This window comes from Platalea leucorodia (assembly GCF_965183815.1).
Source record: "Platalea leucorodia genome assembly, chromosome: 1".
NCBI lineage: Eukaryota > Metazoa > Chordata > Aves > Pelecaniformes > Threskiornithidae > Platalea > Platalea leucorodia.
The window spans coordinates 67273342-67290913 of record NC_138823.1 but is presented as its reverse complement, the minus strand read 5'-3'; the positions used below and the strand labels follow the sequence as shown (position 1 = coordinate 67290913).

At 39.1% G+C, this 17572-nt stretch overlaps 1 protein-coding gene across 6 annotated transcripts in view; it reads left to right on the top strand.

Annotated features, from left to right (window-relative positions):
* The window catches only part of TEX10 (testis expressed 10), a 64568-nt gene that overhangs the window by 28497 nt on the left and 18499 nt on the right, over positions 1-17572 (top strand). For 4 of the 6 annotated variants that reach the window (XR_014229116.1, XM_082321000.1, XM_082320998.1 and 1 more), the window contains exons 9-11: positions 179-354; positions 1245-1422; positions 16814-16902. Coding sequence is in view for 5 of the 6 variants with exons in the window: in XM_082321000.1 (XP_082177126.1) it covers positions 179-354; positions 1245-1422; positions 16814-16902 (443 nt within the window). In the remaining variant the exon portion in view is untranslated. The remainder of the gene's footprint in view (positions 1-178; positions 355-1244; positions 1423-16813; positions 16903-17572) is intronic. The other 2 variants (XM_082320999.1, XM_082321001.1) reach the window with 2 other exon arrangements.

Here is a 17572-nt window from a genome sequence, read left to right as displayed (position 1 = left end):
TTGTGCTCAGATCTTCTGGTGAAATATTCTCAGCAAATAACAATATTGCAGTTTATTGTCATTTAATTGAACCTGACATTAAAGCAACTTAGTCAAGACTGGAAAGACTAAGTGGGGTTTTTGTTGTTGTTTTCTTGTCGTCCGTCCCCCCCCCAACTAATTTTCCCTCTTTCTTTAGAAGTCGAAGTAAAGTTTTGTCTCGTTGGTTGGCTGGCTTACCTCAGCAGCTTGCTCTGCTTGGCTTGAGAAACCCTGAGCTTTCAAATCAGCTGATTGATATCATTCATTCTGCTGCTTCTCGTTCGAACAAGGAACTATTACAAAGTTTACAAGCCACTGCTGCTCGAATATATGGTAAGGCTTTTACGCTACAGCATAATGAATTTTGTCCATCACTTATCAGGGAAATTGCAATAGGCAGAAAATACTGGTGTTTCGTAGGTGAGCGTGATGTGTGGGGCGGGGGTGGAGATTGGTTCAATCCCTTATAATAAAGGTTAAAATGAACTGTGTGTGTCATTCCTATGGGCTAGTGAAGAGATAAAAATCATAGAATACGAAGTTGGAAGGGACCTCAAGGATCATCTGGTCCAACCTTTCTAGGCAAGAGCACAGTCTAGACGAGATGGCCCAGCACCATGTCCAGCTGAGTCTTAAAATTGCCCAGTGTAGCGGAGTCAACCACTTCCCTGGGGAGATCATTCCAATGATTGACTGTTCTCATGGTGAAAAATTTTCCTCTCGTGTCCAGTCGGAACCTCCCTGGGAGTAACTTGTACCCGTTACCCCTTGTCCTCACCGTGTGACTCCTTGTAAAAAGGGAGTCTCCGTCTTCTTTGTAGCTCCCCTGTAAGTACTGGTACATGGTGATGAGATCCCCTCTAAGCCTCCTTTTCTCAAGGCTGAACAAACCCAGCTCTCTCAGCCTATCCTCATACGGCTTCCCAGGCCCTTGGTCATCTTGGTGGCCCTAAACCTTTAGTTCAAGTTACCAGGACTTTAATCTGATGGACTAGGAGTTTTGGGTTTTGTGAAATCTGCTTCTGGTAGTAGTGCTTCTCCCCGTCCCCCCCCCCCCCCCCTTTCAGTGTTAGTTGTATCGTCCTCCCTTCAGCAAGTGCTGTAGGCTCTTAACGAAGTAAGGAGGAGGGGTCGGTGCAGGACCACTGCATGCTTTGGGGCTGAGGGGGGTTTCGGGGCGGCCGCGGTGGCAGCGTTGTGATCGCCTGTCCGTGTGCCGGCAGATCCGCTAGATGGCGCCCTGGTCCTGCTGCCGGCGGAGGCCCAGCGGCGGCTGGTGCAGCTGGTGTACTTCCTGCCCTGCCTGCCCGCCAGCCTGCTCGCCTGCCTCAGCCGCTGCTGCATCATGGGCAGGGTGTCCTCCGAGCTGGCCGCCACCCTCATCGGGATACTGCATATGAGGTACGGCCCCGAGCGTCCACTCTAGTTCGCTGTTCGTTTTGGTTTTTAAAAAAAAAAAAAAAAAAAATGTGACCGCTTATTCATTAAGCGTCAACTTGGTTACTGGTTTGCACAAAAAAAAATAATCATTATAGCGTGCAAGAATGGCATCAGGAAGAAAGTTAATGCTTCCATCGAGCTTTACTCCAGGCCTTTCACTTTGACTCTGTCCTTACACTGACCGATTTTCTCCACTGGCTGATAACATGTAGCCTTACAGGTAACTGATACGATTTTGTTATTGAGCACACTCTACCCAGAACGTCGTCGCCGGTAGTCTTTGTTCTGCCACTGATTGCAGCTTTTTCTCCTAAATACTTTGACCTGACATATTGTAGTGAAAAATAACCAACCAGTGTGTATTCTCATGTTCTACTTGTCTCAGATTTTTAAAACTCATTCTTCCTATAATTACCACACTTAAATAGCCAATTCATAGTTGCTAGGCAAGTGTCTTGTTAGAAAATTTTCACTCTTATTGCTTTTCTCCTGGCTCGAAAAGAGGGTAAGTTTGCGCCTAAAGTCAGGGAGAGAGGCTGCTGTTCCACTGAAGTGAGTGGAAGGCTTGCTGGGATTTCACAAGGATGTTTTGCTTTGCTGCTTCTGGAAAAAAATATACTTGCTTTTCTCTATTGCTCAATACTGTTGAACCTTGGATAAATAAGCAGGAACTAAGCTTATATGAATTATGCTTAAAGTGATTTTTTTTTTTCTTAATGCTTTTTGGAGTTTAAACATTTTTTATTAAAATATGACACAACAAAAGGTACTGTCAAATACAAACCTGTTCATATTAGCTGTATAACATGTGAATAAGGTGACTAATATATGAAGTGATGGTGATGAAATTTATAATATCCTATATATAATGCATTACCACTATAAAAAGGAAATTCTGTCTAGTTTTGGGAAGGTGGACCTCAAATTTTATTTTTAAAAAAGAAAAGTTCTCTGCCATATACTGGAAATTCAGTGGCAAACCATAACCAATTCCCAGTCAGTCATTGTAAGAACTAAAGTCAGCAATAAGCACTGAGGTGCTTATTTTGTTGTTAGATCTTGCTGGATTTTCAGTGTGGAAGATTTTTATAGTAATAGTATAACTGTTTCCTCAAGATTATCAGAAAGCTGCAAGTGGGCTGTGGGCATTTGATCCTTTTGGCAGAAGATGCAAGAGACAGCTGGAGGGTGGTGTTCTCACCAAAAGTAGGTTACATCCTGACAACAGAGGAGAAGGAGCAACTTCTTATTTTTCAGAGGTGTAAAGAAAGCCCTTTGATTTTAATTTATGGCGCTTGGAACATGTTTTAAACTAAGTTGGATTCAAAGACTGTGGATTATATACCCAAGAAGTCAATCTGAAATAACCAGATGAAAAAGAAGTACTGACGTAGTTATACTAGTGCAGTTTCTTGTATTGATAAGGCCTAACAATCCTTCTTTCTGGAAGACTGCAAGTTCTGATGAAACTTGGAAAAGAGATATTACTCTTGATTGAGCGTTGTTTTTCTTTGATAAGGCTGTTCCTACTTCATTGAGAGGAATCAGTGTTAAAAACAGGAACTTGATCAGTTTTCTTTAGAAACACATCTGAAAACAATGCAAGTCCTTGGAAAGACGAGTCTTTTATAGACAAAGTGGATGCAACAGCATTGAAAATACTTTCTCACCTATATAGCCAACTTAAAAACTTGCACAAGTTTTAAAGGGCTTATCAATGACACGTTTCTTTTAGCTGTGGCTCAGCTTCTTAATATATAGGTGAAATCTGTTTTGTGAAAGAGTACTTTTTTTTTTTCTTATCACGATTGTAGACTTTTTTATACTAAAAACTCCATCCTGGGATGCCTTAAAGAATTAGAGAATCGAGATGATGTCAGAAATGTTAGTGGCTGCTGAGAGGCAGAAAGAAAAAAAAAAAAGCTTTGGCAACTTAAGCATGCAGAGATAAGGAGATAAGTAACAATATTAACTTCTCAAGAACAGAAGAGTCTGATATATCTTTTTCCTTGGAAAAGAAATTGTACAGTTAAAGAAACAGTAGTGGGTTTTCTAGATACGAACCTTAGCTGGGCTTTACGGGCTTCATAACCTGTCGTTGCACAGAGGATACATGAACTAATTTTCCATCTCATATCGGAAAAGCCAGGCTGGATTATTGTGTCCTGTTTGTGGCTTGCTGTTAGATAATGATGTAGACAAACTGGATTGAGTTTAAATGAGAGCAGACAAAGAATGATAGTCTGTAAACTGTGATAATGGGGAATGACTGACAAATTGGCATTGTTAGGCAAATACGGCTGGGAAGGAAGGCTGTTGAAAAGGAATGGGAGAATGCAGTTTTAGCAGGATTAGACCTTAAATGTCATAAAAACGTTTGGTTTGAGTGCTAGCAAAATTTTCTAAAAGCAGAGGTACATGCTGGAATAGGCTGTGTAGGAAGGGGCGTAAAAATATACTTCATGGGAGATACTTAAAATCAGGTTGGACAAAAGTGTATCATGCATGGCAGAGGTAAAGCCTTGAAGGAAGCAGAGGGACTAGGTAGCTTCTGGTCATCATTTACAGCTCTTGTGATGCTCGGAGATAAACGTCCAAGTTTTTGAAATGAGTGGTACTATAACAAAATGTATATAATGTATAGTTCTGTGCCACAATCTGGTTCATGGGACACTTTGTGTAGTTTTAGATTATGGTAGTTTTGCTTAGAGAAACTGATAGCAATCAGTCCAGCGGGAGAGGTCGTTCATGAGTAAATCCGACGTTGTCAGTAGATGGCACTGTTTTTCTTCCAGTACATTCATGTTCTGTTTGGTGAGGGGGCAGTTTTTATACATTTCTTTTCTTCTGTGCCACCTGCTTATCTGTCATGCTTTAAATAGATTTCATTCAGGAGCGTCAGAGGCTCACTGCTGTATTTGGTAATTGTTCTTAATTCCTTTAAAAGCCTTTATTTCCACATTATTCTCAAATGCATGTAAAAGTGAGAATGCATGTACATACCCATGTATACTTACCAGGGAGAAGCTATATTAAGGGCGACTTGATGAGAGTGCATATGGATGATAATAAGACTGTTGCAGTTATTCCAGGAACAACCATTATAAACTCAAGGAACTTATAGCTTTTTTTTGTGTGTGTGTAAACTATAAAAGTAGATAGTAAATGTATCCAGATGGCTTAAACCACAGCCCTGTGATGATACCAGGCAGTAATATTAAATTATAATTATTGCGTGTTACCTTTTAGAATTTTTTATTGATTAGAAATGAGTTTCCACTTCTTATTTTTGCAATGGTGAAATGAATAGCCAGGTGGTCTGCAGGAGCCTATTACGGGAGCCATGGTGGGCTCCGTGTGCTGAGAATGAAGATGATGTTGACGGTATTGCCGTATATAATGGGAAGGTTTCTGAGCCTGGGAGGGTGATTATCTATACTGTTAAATTATTGGGATGATTCCTGTCATGCTTTTGGTCTATATTCACTAAAACTTTACCAGTTAGCCCAGGCCAAGGACCATTCTGAAATGAAAGCTGAAATGCAGCCACTCCATTTTGAGTGCCGGTATGAACATGGCCGGATTTACACCAATTGATCTCTGTGCCAACGAACAGAGGTTGCTGCTGTTTGGGTCGCTGGGACAGCTACAGCTGGTGAGTTTCAGGTGAAACTGAGGGACAGGTGGTGTTGGCTTCTCCTCCAGTGTTGGCTGTTCTCCTCCAATGCCTGCCTTGTGCCTGCTGTGTGGGACCTGAGATGTAAGTAGCTTCAGTAAATCCAGGCAGGTGGGGTTCTGGGAGATGGAAGCGTGCCAGGGTTTTGGGGTATAAATCTTTCTCCTCCCTCCTGTTCATGAACAAACAGGTGAGGAAAGGTGTGGAGAAACATGACCAAACAATCTGCGACTTCAGACTGAGAGAAATGAGAGGTAGTGGCTTCTTGGAAGGAGATGAGTTCTCTGAGTCGGCCTCTGATTTAAGCCTCTGATGAGCTTAAATTTACAGAGACGAATGGAAGGGTGTGGGAAGTATTTTAGAAAGTCTTTGCATTGAATCTGTTGGATGGGTATTTCTGTGGTCTTTAGGTAGTATTACTTAGAATGATATACTGAGACGAACCATTTGTCTTGATGCGGTGTGCCACACTTCTAAAAGAATTAACTTCAATATTTATTTTTAATTCATGATTTGTTAGAAGAACTGGTAAATAATGAAATAGTAGGTCTCTGTTAATTAAAGATGAATGGTTTAAGTGTTGTGTGGGAATATGTAATGTTTGGCATGAGTTTTTTGGTTTGAAATTCCAGTCTTAGCTTCATCTTGATGGTGGAGTTCTGGTGGTTCCTTGAGGATGTGGGTATGGACAGGTACACAATTCTCTCCAGGAAGTGAAGAAATGTGTTAGTTGTTGAAGGTCTAGTAGGGACTAAGGTCATAAACTTTAGCAGTATTACAGGTAGAGCTGGAAAGAATTTTTGGTGTGATCCCTCTATACCTACTTTCTACATTTGTAGGGCTGCTTCAGAATGGTTTTTAAAAGACTAGTGAGGCATGTGGTTATTTTTGAGTACTTTTTGGAAGACTGGCTTTGAAGCAAATCTTTTCGTCAAATATAGAAACATATTAAATGTTGTAAACTCACCTTGTATATGGTAGATTGTCTTGTTTGTCTGACAAAAGGGAGGTCTGCTGTTTACATACTAAAGTCTGTACTGTAACAGTTGCAGAGGAACACCATTTGTCACCATTTATTAGGATCAATGTTTTTGTTTGCTACTTCTTAGTGACTTTGTGGTGATGGAATGGCAGATATTCTTGCAAACGCATTTCTCTTTTTTTCCTTCCCTTTCGTATAAGGTAGGATACTTAAGGTGATTAATATATAATCTGAAGCTTACTGTGATGTGTTGTATTCTATGAAATACAGATTAAGAAATGCAGATTATGACATTGTGATCAAATATATAAACTAGGACGTTAGATTGCTGACTTTACAGGAAGAGTTCTCTGTCTCCTCTTAACATGTATTGAGGTACAAATAAGGAAAACCTATTCAGTGTAATTACATAAATGCAATTTATCTACGTGCCTTTATTCAGTGTAATTACACAAATGCAATTTATTTATGTGTCTTATTTATGCATAATAGTTATGATTTTTTTTTAGAACTTTTTATCCATTGGAACAGTGTGTCTGGAAATTATTTCACTGTAATAGAGAATTGGACAGATAATATTTCACTGCCTAGATAAAAAACAATGGGAGTTAATTTATGGCATTTCTTTCTTGAAGTAGAGAGTCCATAAATGAGATCTCCAATGGCTTCAAACGGCCATTTCTTATTCTTGTGGGGCTCTTTCCCTGCTGGGGTCTTGCAAAGAGTTGTTGTTTCTGTTGCTGTAGAAAGGGAGAAGGGTGAGGACCATATAAATAAAAGCTGAGTGCTCTCTCCTAGCGGGACATAAATTGTGTGGGAGTTCCTAGTCTTCACAGGTTTGAGATAACTCTGGGGATAACTTGCATTCTGCTTGTCATAACTGTGAATGGACTCCTTCCTTAAGAGGCAGTGCCTTTAAAATATTCTGTTGCTTTCCAGACAATAATGAGGGAGCTCAGCTGGCGTCTCATCAAGCAGCCAGGCATGCTTGTTGGTTCCTGCTGTCCTCAGGAATCTGGTGTTTAGAAAGAACTGGGATGGACATTTTAACATCTGTTTGGTATAAGGTGTAAAATTCCATGTCTCCAAATATATTACCCAGAGATTTTTTTAGGGTCATAATAGAGTTTAAAGTTTTTTGTAGATACTTCCTTTGTAAGTAAATACTACTTTTACTTACTTTAGTCATCCTAGTTACGTGAGCTGCAACCTTTGACAGTATAGCTTGAGGAGGCACAGTGAGAATGCAAAATGTAGGTAACGAAGAGCCTGTATACTACTTCACTAAAGCCTTACTGAATGCATTATTGTAGACAAGAAAAAGAAAAACCTTATATTCCCAAAAAGTATTTGCAAGCTGGAGAGAACCTGGAGAGGATATTGTAACCCATTATTGTGAATAGCAACACCGATAGAGCAATTGAATACAGTAATTCTCATACAAATGAAGTGTAGAAAAGATTTCAGAACAGTATATTTATTTTAAAAAGGAAGACATAAATAAAATTAAAATTTTACCAAAATAAGCCCAAGTTCTTATTTAAAAAAAAAAAGGGAAAAAACACTTTCAAGTCATTACAAATGGTACAATGGAAAGTCAACTCAATACACCTTGGAGAATAAGTGGAAAAGCATACATGTATCGGAAAGTGTAGTGACTATGAATGGGTTGCTAAGAAAAATGTAACAATAGTAAGGTCTGTGTTCACTGTGAAGTGCTTTTTCTGGCTATATTTTCATACCTCTCAATTTAGAAACAAAAATGAAGGAGGAAAGTATTCAAAAGGTAACAAAAATGCTTAAGGCGCTATTGAATATAAACTAAAAAGAAGAGTGTGCTTTCAAAATGCTGACATTTCGCTGACGGGGTGACACCGAGGATGATGGGTAAAAGATTGATCTGTTTTCCTTGCTGCAAGATCAGAAAGGATCCATAGTTCCTGAGAATCGGATCCCGGGGTGGGTTACAGTGCATTCCTTCATCCACATCTGGTCAGCACATTTCCTTTTCCTTGCTCGCTGTAATGTAAAGGTCTAGGACTTGAGAGAGGGAGAAGGCTAAGCTTGTGTTTAAGGACACGGCCCCCTAAATTTGTCCCCAGGTGGTTGTTTGTAGTTTGATATTCCTAACCAAGGGGAAAAGAATTATGTTGCTGCACTTACAATTGCACCAGTCAGTAAATGCCGTTTGCTCATTAGTGAACGTTTCTTCTGATTTGTGCTCTTGTTTATAATGTGTAAGCAATTCTTTTCTTTAGACAACCTTTGCAACCATGGAGCAAATGAGTAGCTGACAGGCTTACTTTTAACGATGCATAGCTCAAATTGTTGTTTTCTTAAAATAGGGTTCATATTTTTTCCCAAATCCCTGGTAATTCCTTGCAGATGTTTGTTGTATTTTGCCACATCTTCAAATGGAAACACTTGATCCTTCAAAAGAGATAATGAAAGTTAAAACAAAAAACTCAAGCTAACAAACCATTGCCTACATATGGTAACCTGTCAGAGGAAAAGGAAGATAAAAACTCCTCACTTACTCTCAGAGTTTATTTTCAGGACCTGTGCTACCTGTAGCTAAATTGGTGTGAATGATGAGATAGGTAGAGGGTTGGAAAAGTATTCAAAGATTCTTTTTTTTTTTTTTTTTTTTTTTTAAAAACTATTTCAACATCAGTTTGTGACAATCGTGGTTTCCCGTCTTTTCAAGAACTGGTATGAAAACTGAGAGTGCTGATCCTCATTACCAATGTAACACAAAACTGATTTGGTTACGTTGATGCAGGAAACCTGAGTTTATACTTTATTGCAGTTGCAAGCAGTTGCATTTCGATTTGACAGAAATTATTTTTCATTAAAGCTCAACAGGAATAAACTATGCCAAAGCTGAGATAAATATTGGCACAGGGCTTTTTAGCGTTTTAAAAGAACATATTTTACAGGAGTGCAAGTACATGCCTAGACTGGGGGAAAATGCTTTATGTTTTTCTTCCATAAAAGTACAACAGTCCTAGTATGGTACTTGCACGTGGTTTTGCTCCTTCCAGTGTGTATTGTTGTTTATACACAGGCAGTTCCTGAGAATGAGAACATGGGAGTGTTTGGGATGTATTGTAACATACTTGCCAAGCTCTCCAGAACAGCTAATTCCATAATTGTTCCATTACCTCATATTTGACAGGTGTTTTTACATGTAAGCACCATTTTAAATGGTTGTCAGACAGCGCTGCTACTAATTACGCAGCTAGGTGTCTATGTAAAACATGAGACGTTCTTAACAATCCTGTGAGGAGGCTGGCTAGACCCCATGTATGTACAGTGTTGTCCTAGCATGGTTTTATTCAGCAGAGCGGTGTTTCTGGGCTCAGGCAGTGACCCCTGAGCAGTGTGCTGAAGAATTTGAGTGGAGTCCTCTTAGCTCTAGAGAAGGATGCTGCAGTATCTCTGTGGAAGTCTCCTGCTCCTGATGAGTACTGATCAGTACCTGAGCAGTTTTGTCTTGATAGGTGAACTCCCTGGGCTGATATTAGACTCCCTGTGTTGAGAGGTTTTAGATGGCACAGGTCATAAAAATAGGAAGCCGAAAGAAAGAGGAAACCTTTTCTTTACCCCCTTTCTGTAGATCAGTAAAGACTTTTTTTCAACACAGTGCCTGGTTGATCACAGTGGAAGATTCACAGCTGATAAGGGGTATTGTCCTACACATCTGTGGTCCTGGGTTGTGTAGGAAAACTCAGCCCTGTTTCATGCAGTGAGAACAACTTCTTTCTGATCCTTGGTTGCAGTGTGATTATTCTGGCTATTGTGGAAGAACCACTTTACTCTGCTTCTCATATTTCCAAGGTCTTAAATGAACTCCTGGATAGGCAAAAAGAGCAGAACAACAGAATGTGCATCTGGAAGGTGGTGGTGGTGTCATCTTCAGACTGCAGGTAGATGAACTGACTGAATAGTTTTGGCAAGAAAAAAAAAAAAAGACAGGGTAGGCTTGATTAGCTCTATGCTGCTATACTGAGTACTTTGGTATACTAAATGGGAATGTTGTTAGTGGACTTTGTCGTCTCTCTTTCTGGGTTGTTCCTGAATAGGCTGTACAGCCCAGTGCCAGCACAGATCTTGCGAACCTCCAGTGATGTCTGTCTTCCACTGTACGAGCTGATCAGTTAGCTCTACCCACCATTTCCTACCTTTAAACCAATTATCTCTTGATGTAAGGGCCTTCATTCCTGCACTGTGCCTGCCTAGTTTTCTGGAATTCTTTTCCTGAAGTATTATAGGGTCTTCCATATTCATGTGCACCTACCCCTTATGAAGATTTCTAAGAGGTATGTAAGGCAAAAATTCTTTTTTCAGAAACCATTCTGTCTGTTCCCAAGCACGACATAGGTATTCATGTGTCAGCTAATTTTATCCGTCGTTATAGTGTGTATTAATTTGCCTAGCGCAGGCATTAAAGTTACAGACTTTCATTATGTAGAACTTATTTTTAAAAACAAAAACAAACCCAAAAACATCACGGCATTTGACACTCCGCAGCCTGCAGGTGTCAGGGAAGTTCTCAGATGGCAGGTTGCTCACAGCTGCTAGTAGTTTAGTTCATTCTTGCCTTCCCTTGGAGCTCCTTGGGTGAATGCCATCTCATCCCTTCCATTCTATTGAGTTCCATAATACGTTGTGCAGCTGCTTGAAGTTACAGGAGGTCCTCTTGAAGAGTCATTCTGGGATGGGAACGAGCACAGTTTCTTCTCTGATGATCAGAGGTGGGCAGAATTCCTGTAGCTTCTGTCCTATAGCCTTATCTTGCCTGAGTGCCGCTCTCATGCACTGGTTGTCTGCTGGGTGTGCAGAATCCTGGGAAGTTTTCTGCTCCTGATGTGTTTGAAGGACAATTTATTACTAGCATCTTGGTGGTTAAAGTGCTTGCTGAGGATGCAGAAAATCTGGGTTCACTGCCTTCATCTGAAGGGGAGATTGATTTCCTATTTCCTAGCACAGTGACTTAGTCATTGAACTATTTTGAGGAGGTGTACTTAATTTAATAATAGATAAATAAATTATATTAATTTTATTAAATGTTCACGGAGTTGAGGCCTGGAATGCAGTTAGTTTTTTTCAGGAAATGAATGAATCAGCTGGTGGCTGTGCCTATGAATATTTACATGTTCTGTGTGGAACAGAAGTATCAGTGGAAGAAATAGAGGGGAAACTCCTTTTAGAATTGTTTTATAACCTAGAATTAAAGAAATAATTGTGGGAGGCCTTGGTTTACATCTGATCAATGGGTGATAAATTTAAAATGGGATCAGCCACCACAGTCTAAGTTAAGTTAGGTTTCTCAGGCTATTCTCTTGCAAATGTTTAATTCTGTAAAGCTTCAGGAACACCCTGCGCTAGAATATTCTCTATTATGGCAGTGGAAGCACTTTCCTGAAAGGTGAAAGAATTGGATTTTAGTTTCCTTGAACAGAAAACCCAGACCCTTGGTCTTACACTTCTTGAGTTCTGTAACCCTCACATTTATGAACAAAAGGGTGATAGTATCAGTGCCTCAGAAGAACTGTGAATCTTGCATTTGTTTTTTCTTGTTTTACTTTAAAAACACTTGAAGACTGAACTCGGGGGTTTTTGAGATTAATTACGCTTTTTTCAATTTTATTGCTGAACAACAACAAAACCAAATAATCAGAAACCCAACCCACATTCTAAGCAAAATTTGCCGTGCTTGATAGGTGTGTTGCTGTCTGAGTTGGAGTTTGAGCATTGTGCTTTACAGGAGGGCAAGTGGAAGGAGAATTTCTAAAATGACTGCAGCAAGGTTCATCAGAGTTCTGCTACCAGACACCTCTAAGTTACCCAAAGACTCCTTATGACTACATAAGTCAAAACCGACACCTTAAACCTGAACCAGAAATCAATTGGTAGCTAGTTTAGGTCAGGAAGCCCAAAGATAATATTCTGTAGTTGAGAAAAAACCACTTGTGCACAAACTGCAGTTGTATTATTTAGCAACTGTGTGATGTAGCCCAACCTGAAAATGACAACAACATGAACAGAAGTAGTGAGGTCTGTCTGGAGTTAAAAGAAAAGTTAGCAGCAAGTGAGAAAAGGAATGCATTGCACAGTTGCTGTGACTGAGAAATATTTGCTATGCTAATGGAGAGAGAAGCAGTGATTTTTGAGTTAATTAGATTCAGCTTTTCTTTTAATACCATTTGGCATACAGAGCAGGTTACCCAAAGGTGCAATTCTAAACCTCAGTAGAGAGGTTCTCATGGAGAGCAGGTAACCTTATGGAAATTACAACACGTAATTCATCATAGTTAATGTGGATTTGGACTAGCTGACTGGAGAGGTCTCACTCATATGCAATTTGATAACAGGTTCCCATTGTCAGTAAAAATTTATTCAAAAAAGGGAGGTTATAATATGCCTATTACCTCCCTCCCTTCCACCTATAAATCAGATTTTTTTTTTTTTTTAGTTAAATGTCTAACATGTAATTTACAAGCATCTCAAACATATTTTAAAAGTGCACATAATTCTTCATTTTCCATGGTAGTCTTAATATATTAAACTAAGATTTTTGAAGTAAATTGCAATGTATTTTTAATATATCGGCATCCATTCTAGAATTAATTTTTTTTGTTCTATGTTCTTTATCCTATTTCTGATTTCCTTTAACGTGAACCTCAAAATTGAGTAGCTTTAGCTACATTATAGACAGTTGGGTTCTAAGGTAATTGAGGCATTGACAACTGGTTAGACTTGTATTTAAACAAACTTCTATGCTGTAATGCTGTTCTGCTTGTATTTGTAATATTAGAAAGACATTGGTCTTGATCTTAATTTGTTATGATATATCTGTGAGATCCTTATCTAGTCTTTGATGACATGATCTCATGTTATTTTTCCATCTTACATGCTGTATTGAGCGCACCATGCTCACTGGAGGAGCATTTACGTAACGTTATACTTTGTCCCTGTTGTTTCAGTAGAAGGCTCCATGTTTTGTCAATTGTATTATATTCCACTTGGAAAACAAAGTGATTGCCCCTGTCCATGGAATTTTGTCTTGTGCTCAACTATTTTCACAGCTGTAGGAGATGAGGAGGTGATATTTTTCCCAACTGACAGATGAGGAACTGAGGCAAGGAAAAGGTGTAGACAGAAGTACATAGAAATACCTGCTGACTTTAGGAATTCAGCATGAAACATTTGGGCACTGATTTTTCAGAATATTTAGCATTTTCTATCTTGAAAGCAAAGGATTGATTTCAATTTCACTGTAAGTGCAAGTGGAGCAGTAGAGATCAGATGGGTGTCTATGTGGTGCTCTTTAAGATATGTGAAGCTGTATCGCTCCACAGCTGTTACGGTTCTTTTAGTCTTTTACTCACTGTTGAACTGTTGCAGGGCTAGTGATAACTAGCAGAAAGAAGGGATGAGAGAAGCCTCCACTATGAATAATGTAGTGTTTTTTTCTATTCTAAAAGTAAATTAATACCTCGTCTGGTAAGACTTGGAGAAATGTGTTACCACTGATTTCCTGTCCTCCGATTTTAAGAAGTATTTATCTAGCATGTCCCAGAACCTCTGCAATACAGACAGGAGGGTGATCCAGTATAATGCCTAAACCATATTTGTTTACCTGAATTTGGGAGCTAATCCTTTCTTCTACCTTTTTTTTTAACCATCTCATGCCTCATATGCTGTGCACATTGTAGATGATGCAATAAATAAGGCAGGAACAGGTCAGGCTGTGTTGTCCTTCATTGCATAATCCTGATCGATCCATTCATCCATGATTTGAACGAGGTATAGATTTTTTTTTTTAGCGAAAATATGACATCTAATATTATCATACTCTAAGACATATGCACAAAGAGGCCAAGCTGAAGATTGCAACTTTCTCTGTCACTTTCTAAATTGAATGCTAGATCATTTTTAACCTTAATGCTCTTTTAACATTGAGGCTTCTTTCATGTGTGTAATAGATTTCACTTTTTAAAAAAAGTAAACTGCAACTGAATTTGGAAATCTTGGTTTTGTGTATTCGTATCTCAGTGTAGCTCTGCTTATAGATGAGTCTTGAAACCGTTTAATAGCTCTGTCAAGGGTTTGTGTCTTACACTGCCTCCATGTTCCCGGGGCAGAACAGCAGCGATCCTCTCTGCTTCCTCTTATGTCTACCTCCGTCGCACTTTGCTTGGCATGCTGTTAGGATGCTTAAAATGCTTGTCCTGCTTTGCAAGTGTGCAGATAGTCAAATGTGGGTGGAAAATGAAAACTGCTGAAGTGTTTGAAAAATTTCCAGATATTTAGCAATGAGCTTCAGAATAATTTTTCAGGGATCTCCTGAACCTATTGCAGTTTATGTGGTTACTAGCTGTGAATCTGAGTTTTTCTTCAGTCTCTTCTGGAGTTCACGTAGAATTCTTGCGTTCACTCGTCCTGTTATGAGGAATTTGACACATCTGCTAACAGTTGCATGGAAAAATATTTTTATATTTTATATTATTTTAAACCAGACTCTGAGTAGCTTTGTCATGCAAGTCTCTACTCCCTGAATTTGGGCTTATCACAAGTTGTTTCCATGTTTTCTGTCTTCCTGCCCAAGATTTTTTTTATTTTCACATTTCCCCGATTCCCTTTGCAGCTTGTCATCTGATGTATCTCTTCCAACCTCTTGAATTCCCACCATTTTGCTCAGTGATTACATCACAGTTTGGATTTCTGTGTCCAGGAAGTCCTAAATTATCCTGAATCTCTCTTCATGCTCCTCAATGCTTATTTTGGTATAAGGAGTGATCTCAAGTCTGACTCTTGGTCCCTCTGCTTTGGATTCAGGCAGCTTCTTCCCCTGTGCTGAACAGGACATGGGCTTCATTCTCTCTTCTGGTATATGGATCTAGTTCTAGTGTGAATATTCACCTTAGGTAGAATCTCTGGGGAAATAGGTTCTAAGACCTCTTGCTGATTTAGTTGAGTACGTGTGAAATCTCTCAGATGCTGTAATGAATTGGACTGGGACTCCCTTGGGAGGAGGGAGGAAATTCTTCCTTCTCCTGGGAGAAGACTACTGGCCATGGCCAAGGGGTTTGTCTCTGGAGAGCTCAATGTTGCCAGCCAAGTGGCAGCCTTGTGAATGCAGAGAGATTGAGGAGACTACAAGTTACGAAAAGGAAGCCATGAGCCAGGCCTCAGAGGAAGACCGAAGTCCTCCTAGGGACTAGAAGGGACCATGCAGAGCTGCCTGCACCACAAAGTCACTAGGTTGCCTGAAATATGCCTGGAAATAAGGATTTGCCATTAAGGATACAATGTGAAGTGGGAGCTTTATTTCATAAAGCCTTTCTTTGTTCTCTCTCACCTAGCCGTGATTTCCTTTTCTGTTCCCCCCCCCCCCCGAATTAATTATCCTACATGGTAGTCTGATTAAATCCTGAATTTTTTCTTTACATTAAAGAAATTCTGAAATTCCCTTTTTTTTTTTTCCCCCTTTCTTTTTGAGGTGCTCCAGACACGTGCATATTCTAGCTGTCATTTTTGTGGATGCTGAAATATTGTGGATGGATTTTCATGGGGTGGCAAAGCGTACATGCCTGGCACAAAGTTATTCCAAATTTGATATTTTTGCTCCTGAAACATGGAGCTGTAAAAAATTTCTGAAAAACAAGCTTTCCAGAATTTTGTTACCCATGAGCTAAGCCATTTTGGCTGTTAGCGAAGAGAAATTAGGAAAAAAGTGATCCGAGGCAGATAGTTGGCTTGGAAAACTGCATTCAGAAGTTCTGAAATTTCGCAAGATTGTAAGAGCAGAAAGCGGCAATCTCTTACAGCAAAGATACATAGTCCGCAGTGCAGGTGCCAAGAGCAGCATACAAGTAAATTTGAATAATACGCATTTTGCATAATGTGATGTAGGTCTGAGCTGCAGCCTTTTGAAGAAAGCACGTGTGAGATGTACTTGCTCCCAGCTCCTGACTTTCTCTTGGTTCTGCACTGATAGACGGGCAAGGTGTTGCTGCTAGGTGATCGGTGGTGTCTGTTTGCTCCGAGTTTCCACAAGCACATATGGCTTCTAATTTGAGAAATGAAAGTAGGCTGGTGTACCACTTCTTACAGATTGCCCCTAAAAAGGGAAGCGTCAGGCAGCTTTGAGAAGGGATTTGCTCCTGTCTTTGCATGTTGCTCCTTTATATGTTCTAAATCTGAAAGGAAGTTTTAAATTTAGTTCTGTGTTCAGTAGCTTAAAATAGACGCTGAAACTGCTTTTAAATGGGATCTACTGTTAATGTAAAGAGCTGTATCAAAACTAGTGGATATAATGAAAAATACAGCTCAACTTTGTAACATAATGACTTTTACCAAATAAGGGAAATAAAACTAATTTAATTTACTGTATGTTGGCTGTCATCACTATATTAAAGGTTATACCTGTATTTATGAAAAGTTGCTATCTCAGTAATTTAATCAACTTAACAACCTAAGCCTATACAAAGTTCAATGTTACTTGTCTTGAAAAGAGTGAGTTCTGGTTTTGAAGCTATTTTAAATGCTACTCTAACAACAGCAGTTAGAAACAGGAATGCTAAAATTAACAGTTTAGTCATGCTAATTGATTGTATTGTGGAGGTAGGTTGTGAATTCTTAATTATATGGCTTTTAATAAACTATCTGCTATTGGTTTTGTGTAGATCGTCCTTTGCAGGCTGGAAGTGCCAAGTGCAGGATAATTCAGTGAATGATGTGGACTATTTCAGCTTCTTGTTTTCAACCCTTATAGGTAATCCATGTGAATGTCATAATTCAGAATTAACAAAATGAAATTTGTTTTGATAGTCAATTGCTGGATTTTAATTTAGAATAAATGGTATACTAAGTACTTCCTGAAAGTAATTCTAAACTTGTTACTTTTTTTTATGAGATACTCTCTTTTTTTTTTTTTTTTTTTTTCCCCTCTTGATCTGATTTTTGACACCCTATTTTTACACTTTGAATTGCCATTTAGGCTGAATATTTGCATATATTTTCTTCATTCTGGCAACTTGCTTTGGAAAGTATGAGGAAAACCTAAATTCAGCATATGACTTGAACAAGATTTTTTTCCTAGATTTAAGTCAATGCCTTTTATTGGCTCGTAACAATACAAATGAGTGCCTCTGGGATTTCCTGTGGACATGCTTACGCTATTAAAAACATTCCATCAGAATAAAGTAATCAAAGTACGTTGAAGTGAGCTGCCCAGGGTCAGCATGTGAGCAGAATTACTTCTGCAACTATATTCTTACTCAGATATAAAAATAGTTGTATTCTGGGGTGATGCAACTTTGGGAAATTACAGTGGTTCAAATGGCATAATATTTCTGAGAAATATTTTCCAGTAACTTATCCTGTGGTAAAAAGAAAGTGTCTTTTCTCTATCACCTCAGTCATTCATAATGTTCAGCTACTTT